The sequence below is a fragment of the Gambusia affinis genome, linkage group LG10, assembly GCF_019740435.1.
Source record: "Gambusia affinis linkage group LG10, SWU_Gaff_1.0, whole genome shotgun sequence".
Taxonomy (NCBI): domain Eukaryota; kingdom Metazoa; phylum Chordata; class Actinopteri; order Cyprinodontiformes; family Poeciliidae; genus Gambusia; species Gambusia affinis.
In genome coordinates, this window is record NC_057877.1 from 25,351,113 (window position 1) to 25,364,640 (window position 13,528).

At 36.6% G+C, this 13,528-nt stretch overlaps 1 protein-coding gene across 1 annotated transcript; it reads right to left on the reverse strand.

Moving 5' to 3' along the window:
- Positions 1-2,300: 2,300 nt before the first annotated feature.
- Positions 2,301-12,864, reverse strand: pgm1 (phosphoglucomutase 1). The gene is made up of 11 exons (XM_044128880.1): positions 12,509-12,864; positions 9,729-9,891; positions 9,451-9,594; positions 8,697-8,822; positions 8,422-8,612; positions 7,731-7,885; positions 7,525-7,640; positions 7,304-7,439; positions 6,029-6,212; positions 5,214-5,348; positions 2,301-2,827 (listed from the first exon to the last, which is right to left on the reverse strand). The coding sequence occupies exons 1-11, from the start codon at positions 12,752-12,754 to the stop codon at positions 2,738-2,740; spliced, it is 1,686 nt and encodes a 561-aa protein (XP_043984815.1). The 5' UTR covers positions 12,755-12,864; the 3' UTR covers positions 2,301-2,737.
- Positions 12,865-13,528: the final 664 nt, after the last annotated feature.

Here is a 13,528-nt window from a genome sequence, read left to right on the forward strand (position 1 = left end):
GATTCTATCAAACATTCTAAGGCTTTGTGTGACAAAGAACTTTAAATTCATGTCTGTCAATAAACCTTTTTAATCGCTGTTCATTTTCTCTGTCTGAGTCTCTCCAGATTGAAGTTCATTTATAAAATGTATCCAGTTTAATAACAAAATTTGAATGCTTTATAATCTTTCCCCCATGGAAATAAGAATACGATGTACTGCTATTCATTGGACTTTGTGCTCGCTTGAATTTAAGACTTAAAATGACCAGATTACAGGTCATTTTGTTCTATTGAAAATGAACTATGACCAAACAAAAAAACAAAAAAACATAACTATTCATTACAGTTCAGAGGAGACTGGAATAAAATACTGTGTCATCATGGTCTTCCTGTCGTACTTCATCAACTGTGCAGGAACGGATGAAACATTTCAAACAGACAAGAAGAGACCTCATTTCTTCACTTGGCCTTATTACTGTGCTTTCAGAATGACGTCTTTATCCTGTATTGCCCTTTTCCAGCAGGAGGCTATTCTAAAATCACCCAGTTCCACAACAAAAAAGAGCTATTTGGACATTTAATAGCTGGAGACTAGGCCAGTTTAATGTAAGCCTCTCAACGATTACCTATGTAATGACAGCCAATCCAAATGAAGTCTGTGTGCTATTATGAAGCAAACAAAAAGAACATGTTATACATTGCACTATATCAGCTTGACAAGGTTTAAACAATGTTGCACAGAAAAAATTTCCACTCTGCCCTGATTCCTTGTGGAATAAAAAAAAAACTTGGTTCAGATTTAGAGCCCAGAAGCTCCATTTTCTACCTCTGAAGAACTGCAGCAAGCCATAAAGACCTTAACTGAAAACTTAACGTGAACATGGATAAAAAAGATCGGACACTCTTACTCAGATCTAAAGCCAACAACACCATGCAAAATGTGTCTCAGAGCACCCACAAGTTAACAGACAGGACATGAATGTCTGATGAAACTGTGGGTTGTACTGTCATCATAGATAGGTGCATGAAAAACTTTAGCTCACTATAGTTATCCATTAGTACATAAATATTAACATTGTTTATTTGGTTGATCTGGACAAGCATGGGACATAAATAAATGTAGTATAATGTGTGACTGAGGCAAGTTTTCCATACTGCAATCCAAGAAAAGAGAACTGATCCTCTTGCGTGCCAAGGTTCACCTGATTTTCCACCCAAGTGTCAAATTAACTAAATTGCGACCAATTTTCCAAAAATAACTGAGGTCTTTGAGGAAAAGGCTTAAACTAATCCAGCACCTCAATCTAAAATGATCCAAGCTGCTTCTTGGATTGTTGCTGGCCTTCTAAAATTTCACATTCTCTTACAAAAAAGGAACCAGAAAAAAGCTTAACTTAGATAAAGCTTGAGGGATTCTCAACATCCTGAAACTTTATAAGTGTGATTTTTTATGATAAATACAGTGTCTCTCATTACAAAAAAAGAAGATTGAGGAGGGACAGGAATGATGTTTATAATTTTCTGTCTTCTTCAGGATTGTTTTTGGAGGAGTACCGAAGCGCTTGGCTCGCTCCTCCTCCAACAGGATGTCTATGTTTATCTGCAGTAATTTTTCAACTCGGAAAAGAAAAGTTCCTTATCAGCTCTAAATACAATCTTCTCTTGTGAACGTTCAGGGTTTTAATTCTGGTTTGTTCAGGAAATTATTTCTCAAAGGAAAGTTGACACATAAATGTGTAGCAGACTAAATATAGGTCATTTTAAGAAATTAGAATATCAACTCAGTTTAGAAAATTTTACTCATTATATATATTAATTACAGTAAGAGCTATGTCTAAGTATTTATTTCTGCATATTTTTACAAGGCTTACAGCTCATTAAAACCAGAATTCAATTTCTCTGAATTTCATAACACCAAAGAAAAAACTAATTTTAATAAAGAAATTACATACTTACATTATAAAATGAAGTTTGCTTAGTAGTAAATGACACCCTTCATAGAAAGAGCAAGCCAGAAAACAGCTGGTTAAAGGCAAGTTTGTTAAACTAAAGCAAACATGATAAAGGAAAGTTAAGTGGAAGGAAGAGCATTGTAGAAACTTTTTTTTTTCTACACTTTGCTGACAAGCTTTATTGGTCTATGTCTTATTCTGTTACAAATAAAGATATATCACTTTGCATGTAATGAATCATCCATAAAAAAAAATTATTCTAAATTACAGATTAATTTTTTTGATTATATTCTAATTTACTAAGATCCAACAGTAAACTTAAAAGAATATCTATGCTTAAAACACTAAAAAACAAATCTGACCACTGTTCTTTCCCACAAGGCTCTTTTTATTCATAACCAGTTTGTTAATTCTTGATACTACATCTGTGGCTCAGGTTTAAAGGCGATGTCGGTAGCTTGGACAAATACAGAAAAAGGAAGACCCAACAGCATCACAGGGAGAAGTGACGACACAAGGGGTAAGGCTGCCCAGAAAAGCTGATTTATGTTCAGTTTAGCAGGATCTGCTTTACATGATTTTGCTGTGCACCAGAGTCAAACAAAAACATTTCCTGGACTGAATACGTTTCCATAGAGGAAACGAGTTGAGCTCCTGTGCATTTGTTTATTTTGACCTATTTTGTTCTTGTGTATTTTCTTCTTTTCATCCTGTGTTTCCCTTTATTTGAATCTATCTCTAGCTTTAGGAAGGCTGTGGCAGCATTAACCCCACTAAACAGAACGGAGGTATTGTGTTGCTGAATCATGTGATCACAGTGGGGCCGGTGCGTCCGGTCCGTTCATGGAGCTGGGAGACCTTCAGAGCGATGTCCACCAGAGGGCCCAGCATCACCTGGAGATGGACACAGCAAAAGGAAGTAAGTGGAACAGACTTCCTGTTCAGTTTACCATCCAGGCTACATGCACAGTAAAAAATGTCTTGCTGACTGGTAGAGGAGAGACCAAGCTGCGTTATACTAAATATAAAGAACAAAAAAATCCCACCATTGCTTACCAAGAGTTCACTACCTCTTATGGTGTGTAGGCTGTAGTGACATCTAGTGGTGATTTCATAGTCTTAAAGGTGTTACAACAGCAGACTGAGATGACTCTTTCTAAAGGCAGTGCTACTTTAAAAGTACTGACATTTTCTCTACTTTAACTAATGCTTTAAAGTAAGTTAATGTTCAACCACCACACAAAATGACAGACATCCAAACAACACGCTACATTTCCGTTTTGACCAACAAATTTCACTTTGCCCCGGCATAAATTTTCCTTCATCAGTTTCCTTCAGTTTTGGAATAAATATTTTTTTATCTGTTTTTTCTGAGATGCAAACTGTTTTTCTTTTTTTTTTTGTTGCTTTCTGGTTCTGCTGATGGGAGCAAAAACATTACTGTGTGCCAAGTTATAACAAGGATCAAGATAAGATAAAGACTTTATTGTCCATAAAAATGGAAATTCTGTTTATATAACCTGTCTGATGCCTTCCATAAAAACACGATACATCAGACATCAAAGACAAACAAAGAAAAACTAACACATGAACATATCCGCAACAATGTGTTCATTTACTCTTCATCTGGTGGAAGAATAAATTCTTTTTCATTGTGTAACATGTGGAGGAAAAGTTGAAAAACAGCACTTAACTAAATATTATCTTGTTTTTTGAACAAAGAAGATACAGATAATAGCTTTTATACTGGCTTTAAAATACATATTTAAAGTTCAGAGAGAAGTATCGATAGCTGTGGCTTTTCCGTTGAGCTTGAACAGAGTCTACTAGAATCCAAGCAGAGACAACTGAGACGTTAGAAGAAAAGTAATAATAAATAAAAACAGACAATTCTGATACACAAAGATTGACCAAATCCCCAGAGCTGCTTGAAGCAGAGGATTACTTTAACAACTTCTGTTTTCAGACTAAGTAGTCTCAACAAAGCCTTACTAAAAAACTCATAATATTTTAAATACAGCTACATTTAAAAAGATTTCTGTTAGACCAAGACTCTGAGACTCTACATTTTCATTGACGACAAAAACTAAATATCTGAAATTTTTAATATTGCACTAATCACTTGAAGGCATGGATGGATAGATAAATGAATATATGGACAAATGAATCAAGTAATGGATGAATGGGTGAATGTAAAGATGGATAAATTGGCAGATGAATCAGTGAAAAAACTGATAAACAGACAAGTGAACAGATAACAACAAATGATTGGGTGAATGGAGAGATGATTACAGGGAAAATGAATAAATAACAGACGGATGAATGAGTGGATGGATAAATAGACAGATAGACAAATAAATAGATAAATAAAGCCAACTTTTAGATAATTAAACAAAAACTAAAGTCTGGAAACACAAATATTTTCCAATACTTTTTCAGATCTGGAAAATGCAACAATGGAATTTTCCAGAAACGTAAAGACTCCACATGAACCATATATCATTGGATATATTTCAAAATAAAATTAACATTTTAATATGAAAAGTTGAAAAATTGCATTTATCAACCTTAAACTGCCAGTAAGAATTAGCCCAAAACCTTGCAAAACCTCCCAACTAAATATGGCAGATAAATGTCCATATTTAGTTGGGAAGTAATATTTGATTACTCAGTGGGGAAAATGAAATCCTGAATTTAGATTTTTTTCTTATTTTTTACAAACTGCTTTCTCCTTTTTCCTTTGGGTCTGCAAATCACATCTTGCCAAGATCAGCCCACTGAATCATTCCTCCGGGGATATTTTCCTGTCAAGTTAAGAATCTGCAGCGGCGTGTTTCTGCTAAACGCTTTATCCACGCTCCATAACCTCAAAGGAAAAATGGGGAACCAGGGGAAGAACTGTTTTCCACGTTCTCTCCTTCTTGTACTGTATCACATCCCTGTCCACACCAGTCAGAACCACTTTATAAAGTGTCAGCTGGAACATATGCTCTCTATTTTTTCCCTGTGTGTAATGTTTCTCTCTCTTCCTACATGCCCTGATAAGCTGTCAGAACTCAAAACTTTGCCAAACATCTCCATCATCATCAGCTCTCATGTTGAATAAAATGTCTCATGCTTGTGTTTTTGAAGACCTCCACCCACTGAGAGCTGGCAGAAACCACAGTGGAGTCCGCTTCTGGCACTCCTGCTGGAATCTGGGTGGAGTGTGCTGTGACAAAGAAATGAATACGTCTTTTCCCTCTAATTTTCTTATCAGCTCACTGCTGGATGTCCTGACCTGTGGATCCTGGAGGATTTTCTGGCCGTCGTTCTCGTAGCTGTCTATGTAGAGCCGGACGGTTGCTCCCGCGCTGCCTGTGCCGCTGAGACGGAAAATGATCCTGGAACCGTCGGCGAAAATGATCCGGAGGCCCTGAGGGAGCAAAGGGGAGGTAACAAGAGGGGGGCCAAAACTGATAAAAGAAAATAGGGCCAAAACTGATAAAAGAAAAACCATGTCCATGTGTGGAAATCAGGACGCTCATGGTAGGATTACAAAACTGAACTGATGACTTAATCAAGCGTCAAGCCAATTTCTGAGTAATAGAAGTCATAATATATCAAACAATACAGGTTCAGTATAAAATATTAAATGACCTCAGAGACACAAGTAGGAGAACCTTTTTCACATTTCATCATGGTGCCTTACAAACTTTAATGTGTTTTATTGAGATTTGTGACCCAAAGAAACACTTTTGCTCTGGTCTGATGAGACCAACATAAAACTTTTTGGTCAGCAAGTAAATGCTGCAGTCACCTTGAAAACATAACATACATTATAAGCAGCAACACATGGTCTTGGCAGCATTATGCCATAGGAAGGCTGTAAACAAAATAAGCAGGATTAACTACAAATTACTGTCACACTTAATTTTCTTTATTTGAAAACCAAAAATTTAAAAAACAGATACACATTACTAATAAAGTATACAGTTCTTTGTGGTTCTAACATGGCAACATTAGGAAGGTTCTGGAAGGGTTTCAATACTTTGAATAGGCCCTGTAATAACAGCAGGAAAATGAGGATAACATCCAGTTCTGCAGGATTCCTACCTGGTTTTTGGACAAGCTTCCATCTACGGGGTCTGTGTAGGCAAAGTTGTCAGCAACGGCCACTGTGTACGACTTGTCGCCCGATGAGAACTGCTTTCCAACAAATGACGGGTCGGACATTTGTGTCTCCAGATCCTTCATCATCTTGTTTGCGGCATCTGAGTCGACCTCCTCATAGTCGTACCTAGATAAAGCAAATTTGATACAAACAGAGTGGAATAAAGACCGAATATTGTTGCTAGTGTGTTATGATACATTTCCTATAAGAGAAAGAGAGGAGAATGGAAAGTTTTCACATAAAGGGTTTGTACACTTTCCCAATAGTAAAATTTAAGCACTTTTCAAGCATTTTAATATAAGTCTGGAAACTTTTCCAGCACCACATGGAGTTAAAAATGATGTAAATAATCTAAAAAAATAGTTTCAATTTATGATTACTTCTTGTGAAAGAACAAAAACCATGATCCTGGTATACAGCAACTTATATTCTAAGTTGCTGTATACTTGACTGGTAGGGGAACAAAACAATAATTTAACAAACAAATTACAGATAGCTCAAAGACCAGCCTGTTCAAATGAAATACTTAAACACAATGTATAAAGAAAGTTACAAAAGAAATCTCCAAAACAATTGTCTCACCAAGTCTTCTGGCTCTTAGCAAATAGAAATCGTTTTGGAAATTCTAACTTGACCTAAAACATGAAAAGTTTTAGGTCAACTAAAACTTTTCATGTTTTAGGTCCATGAAAAGTATCAAATGTCCATACTTGTACATTTGATACTTGGTAATCAAATGTAAGAGGAGAAGAGAGCAGCACAGAGGTTGGTGTGGCAGGGAACATCTGTGAAATTTTTTTTTTTTTTTTTTTTTTTATAAGATGTGTGTAAATATCTGGCTTCAACTGTAAATAATGTTTTCCAAAGGTAGATTTTTAATAAAATGTTAAATTGCCCTTTATTTAAAAAAAAAAAACCCAAAAAACTGTGGAGTTTGAGTATCAAGCACTTTCACAAACTTTATACAGAAATCAAGCACTTTCCAAACCTTGAAAACACCTTATTTTCAAAGATTTCAATCACCTGCATGAATCCTGGATATATCTACAAACAAAGGGGGGAATAAAATGAAATAAATGGCAAGAAGAGAATTTAATGTTCTATGTCTTGCAGTTCCCTCTTCTTCCACCACATGGTGCTACATAACAAACTAGAAAACTAACTCTCATTAATGACTTTCTAAGAAAGAAAGAATTGAAGCTTGTACTACTTCTGACCTTGTGAAAAAGTTCCTGCCAAACTTTTGCCAGTGATCCTTCATAATCTCTTCCACACTCTGCTTCCTGCTGGCCAAGATGGACAACCATGCCAGGACGGCCCAGAGGCCGTCCTTCTCACGGATATGATCCGACCCTGTGAGGGTACAATGCAGAAGTTATGGATGTGTGTGAAAACTGGTAAAGATGTTTTCTCCTAAGAGAGGCAGACTTTCTCTCACCAGTGCCAAAACTCTCCTCTCCACACAGTGAGAGTTTACCAGCATCCATCAAGTTCCCAAAGAACTTCCAGCCCGTCGGAGTCTCATACAACTGCATCTTCAGAGCTTTGGCCACACTGGAAGAAATAGGAGTAGATAATAAATCACATAATGGATCTATGAAATAAAATTAAGATTAACATTTATAGAATGCGTTTGTCTTTTACTTGTCCAAAGCTCCACTGGTGGGCATGCTGCGGGCCAGGCCTTTGACGCCAGTCTTTTTGAAGTACGGGATGCAGGTGATGTTGGCACCAATTACAGCCACAGAATCAGAAGGGTTCACAAAGAAGCCATGTTTGCCCAGCACCATGTTTCGATCCTAAACAGAGATCAGGAGTGAATGTTCACCATGTAAACCTCACTGGGATGTCAGCCGGTTCTCTTCTGGTCTGTATGACATTATTTCGATGACTGCTGCCTTCTCCTCCATTTTCTGTTACACTTTTCCCTTCAATAAAAATAGTAAAACCAAACTCAAACATTACTTCCTAGAATCCAGCTTATCAGTGTTTGGAACAGTCTTGAACATGATTGAACTTTATTAAAATATAAGTTTGAAAAATCTTTTTATCTTTTTATTTTTTACAGTCATAAAATGTAGTATTGAATTCTATTTATTTGATGAAACATGAGATAAGTGTCAAGAATAAAGGCTGAGAGGAAAACATGATAGAAGCAATGATTTGGATACCACAATCCAGTCTACATATGAAAAATAACTATAACCCAATAAAAACAGTGTTTAATAAAGTATTTTATTAGCATTGATATCATCAACTAATAACGCAACACCCAAACACTCTGCTAGATTTATAGCTGTAAAAGTAATTCCCCCCAAAATACGTAGCAACTTACACCATCTCCATCAAAGGCGGCTCCAAAATCATACTCTCCACTTTTCATGGTGTTGACCAGGTCAGCGGCGTAGGTCAAGTTGGGGTCAGGGTGATGACCACCGAAGTCCTCCTGAGGGACGCAGTTTACTGCAGAGTTGGCAGGAGAACCCAGCTCTTCACAGACTATCTTCTTAATATAAGGACCCACCACTAGGGGGAGAAAATAACATAAATAACAGGTAATATGTTCATACAAGTTTATGATGTTATATGAGTTTCATGGCAGCTTCATACCTCCGTGCATCGCATCCAGTCGCACATTAATGTGGTTAGAGCCAGAAAGAAGATCCTTCAACGCAGCAAAATCAAAGATGCCCCTTAACATCTCAGCGTAGGCTTCAACTGAGTCAATAATCTCCACTAAGGGCAAAATATGAGCATTTTAGAACAGATATTCTGAAGACGTGGACATTAGCAGCTTGACTCAATACATTTCAAATTAAATAAATATTACATCAAACGTCTAAAGCAAAGGTGAAAAACAGTTTTTAAGTTTATTCCTTCCATATACAGTATATCTTGAAATTTCACAAAGAAAGTCATCAAAAGTACAAGTAAAACTAAAAGTACTTCTTTTAGGTTTTTTTGTTTTTATTATCTGTTTTTATGTGATCAGGTTGAACTCCATGTGGGGGTTTTTTACATCATTTTCCATGCCACAGAAAAAAATTCATCTTCTTTTTGCTAAATTTTGTGTTTATCTTTATTTGGAATCCTAAAAACAGAAATAAAACTGTGGTTCTTTAAAATGACAGAACATTTCTTATAGTAGATACTTATCTAAAGTGATAGTCCCCAGAGTCGTGGGACATTTGTGGCTATAGACAAGTTTTATTTGGTTAGCTTGAGAGTAAAAATGGCTGTATGGACAGTAAAGATTGGAGACCCATGGTCTAAATGCTGTGCTAGAAATAAAGATTTGATGAGGCAAACATAAATTTAATGAACATTTCTTGCCACTAATTTCAAATTACACATAAGAGTTTACCTATAAAAGGCTTAAAAGTGTCTACTTCAAAGGTCTGCTTCCCAATTGTACCCAGATCCACTTTCAGCTCAGGGCAGATCTGATACTCCTGAAGGCCTTTACTGATCTCAAAGATTTTATTTGTGATGCCTTCGGGAGCAGGTCCTGGAGAAAAACAGTTTGAAGAAAACCATCATTTGCAGAAATACTTCATTAATTACTTAATTAATTAATATAATTATAAATTATAGAAAAATATAACCACTTCTCCACAGTGATTGTTTTTAATCTCTGTTCACCTCCACTGGAAATGTTGTACTTGATGCCAAAGTCTCCACTGGGGCCTCCTGGGTTGTGGCTGGCTGTGAGGATGATGCCGCCCACGGCCTTTATCTTGCGGATCACACAGGAGACTGCTGGGGTGGACATTATGCCATTCTGACCAATTACAAGGTGATTAATCTGCAAAACAATGCATATCCACAGATTAACCCCAGTCTGGATAAGTTCTCTGATCCAAGCACAAAGTAAATACAATGGAAGGTTAATATAATATGTTGCTGCAAACTACAGTCATCTTTTAGCACATTGTTAATGTCCTGTTTTGAAGTAATTTTGAACATCCATTAGGTCATATTCAGTTCCGTAATCATCACAAACAGCACAACCTATTCTACTTTCAGTAACTTGTGTTTATGCTGATGCCTGTTGGTACTTTATTGTAGCTGCATGGAAGGTTAGCCAAAAACCGAGCTCCTTTACTTATTTTAGTTTTGAAATAATGCCACTATCTCCATCTTGGTATGTTTTGTGTAAACATCTGAACCTTTCTCTGCTGCTTAGTCCACATCACCATTACCCAACAAGTCATTTCCTAACATCCACCAGAAATTGCTAAAAAATGCCAAATATGACACAAATACAGGTGGATTTTGCACAATATCACTTTGCTTTCAGGCAAAGATAAGGTCACCTATTAACTGTCCACTCTTCAACACAAGACTCTGATTATTAAATGCCTTAAAGTCCGAATTAAAACCACAAAGAGAGATGCATATGTGCAGCTTAGGACGCAGCTGCCTGCTTCCAAGGCTGCAAGCCTATGCAGAGCAACGTGACTAGCTGCACGCATGTCACACACACCCCCACACGCGGAAGTATCCCTCTGCCTATTCTCTGAAGCAGCACGAAAACATATCTTTATTTATTTTTCCAATTGTTTTGCATATCTTTTTTTAAAACCTACGCAAGTGGGAACTCAGTAGTAAGCCAGTAAAAACGTTTCAACCCTTCAAGCCGAAAAATGCTGCAGTACTAGTGCACAAATGTCAAAGGTAATGGTTTATATGGCAAAGTAGTTTACTATTTAATAGTAAGCCAGATTTAACGTAATTAAATTCCGCCCAATTGAAATGAGTTCTGTGGACGTCTGAATCATGTGTTTTTCGAAAGAAAACAAAAACGCATTGGGATATTGTTTTGAATATCACAATAATACAAAAAAAATTGGTTTAAACAAGGAAGACAAATTCAAGACGTTTTCAAACACTTGAAATACAGTATAATGTGGAAAAGTGCAAATTGGCTTGCTGTGTAGTTCTAGTTCCAATATTGAAAATGGAACAGTTTTCTGTGATATAGTGGGAAAGGAATGTTTAAGGGAAACAATAAATTTAAAGTATTCGGGGTATTTGGATGACCCAAAGAATTTGTGGTGTAAAATGATGGAATATCTTAAAGGTGCAGCTTAATGAATGTCCAAACTTAAATCAGATAAAAGCAAATATATAGAGACATAATTGTCACAATCTACATTGATTTATTGGGGTTTTAACTGGAAGTTGTAGTTCTCAATGTAATAAATGTTGTTTGATGTCATTTTATGACATGATGGCTTCAGCCTATGGGGGAGTGGTGACTGGTACTATAGTTCACATTCAATGAGATCCGATGATATTTGGCCATTTGACCAATATATTTGATGTGTATTGGTAATTTTGATGATGGCACTTATCAAAATGTAATGTTTGTCACTGGTTTCTCAATTGTTGACTGTGTGGTGTTTTTTTATAACTTTTAATTTTGTGCTTATATAATGGAAAGCTCTTTAAACTGACTTGTTGCTGAAATGTGCTTTACAAATAAACTTAAAATCTTATGCTTTTTTAATGACCCTACTCACATGCACATTCCACATGCACATAGGAGAAAGCTACTTTCAATGTTATTTTTAATTCAGTTTTTATATATGTACTTTATATTCTTATTTTTGTATGAGGCTACATGTTTCAACTGCCTGTCACTTTGCTGCTGCTGCATCAGAATAGTGGCAATTATATGCAACCACTGGTTGGGGGGGAGAAGGATCAAATTCATGTAAACATCATGATAGTTTTTCCTAAGTTTGTAAATTGTGATAAATGTATTTAGTTTGTTTCTTTTCTCTACTTTTCATCGAAATAGTAAAAAAAAAAAAAAACTATTAACACGGATTGCGGTTTGATTATATCTTACAAGTGCTTGCCATAAAGTTCCTTTCCGCACCTCATATGAAGGACCTCTGCTGTCATGTAAGTGGTTGGTAAATACACAGAGGGAGTGGAGGGCATACAAGAGTAGTTCACTCTTTAGAGCTCTGAAACAGTCAAGTAGTTTTCCATAAACGCAGACTAAACTGAAATTCGTGTAATAATTAGAGCCTAACATGTGAAGGCAGGAATGCTGTTGTTGCTCCAACCAGGGTCATTTTGCAACCTTTGGAGACAATCGACAGCTTGATAACACCAGTTGCATCACGTATTATCAGCTTATTGAATGAACTGAAGCATACTTTTTACTCTCGCAAAACGCTTATTAGGGTAATTAGCTATATTTAAACATAAAATACAATAAGCATTACAATTAATCAAAATGAAGTAACGTATCGTTGTATTTACTGAAAGTACAGTGGAGTGTAAGAATAAAATAGCCAACAACCTTGACAGCTAGCTAAATTTACACTTGCTAGCAGACGTGCGACATTAGCTCACCACACAGGGCAAACGGCAGCAGTTTTCATCATTTATTTTCTCCAACTGACCCCGTTGGCTGCTGCAATCTGAACGATGAGCTGAATCGCGTCCTTCATGAAAAACCTCCCATCTCCTCCCACCACCAGAGTGGCCGTCTGTCGCTCGGCTGGGTCGATGACAGAGATAATGCTCTGGATGAAGTTTTCCGCATAGTGCTGGTTCTGCTGGAACACCGTCACCCGTTTCCTCAGGCCGCTCGTCCCGGGCTTCTGGTCCGTGTACGGTTTGGTCTTTACGGTCGTTATTTTCACCATTATTGACACCCAGAGAGCTGCCCGTGTGATCCGCAGTGTGGTCCGAGCAATTGCAGGAGCAAAGCGACTACACGTACGCAGATACGCGGAGCCCTTCACACACAAACCCGCCCTCTCTGTTTAAAGGGCAAGTTGGGACGAAGGAGGATTTCCTCACACCCAGCAGAGAGATAACTCTTAAACATTTTAAGACATTGGTTAAAGTAACATTAATTTAAAACAAGTGTTAAATGAAAGTCAAATGCAACATAAGATAATTAGTGTTTTTATGGCCCAACCATCAATTTAGTAGTAAAACAAACGTAAATTGAACATGTTCTGTATAATACACTCATAGGATAATTTCAAATGTATATGACTTTCACTCTATCTAAAAAAGTAAAATATAACTTTAAATTTTCTGATGTAAGTGAAAAAAAATCTGTCAGTGGACCTAGTACCTTTTATCAATAAGACTTATTTGCTTAAAACAAGCTCCTATATATAACTGAAAGGTTACTTATAAATTAATTATGTCAATTTCAAGTGTATTATGATGTTTGCACTAAACAAGAAAAAATACTTGGTAAGATTTAGTGTTTTTGCAGTGTAGCTGTTCTTTCCCATTGAAAGTACTCATGGTTCAGCGATTCTGTGTTTGGCCGTCTCCTTTCAGGACAAAGTCATGAATTCACTCAGTAAGTAAGTAGCACCATTGTATTTATATGTCACCTTTCAAGATATAAAATTACTAAATGTTTCCGCTTTTTGAATCATCACTGCTTTGTTTTGGAA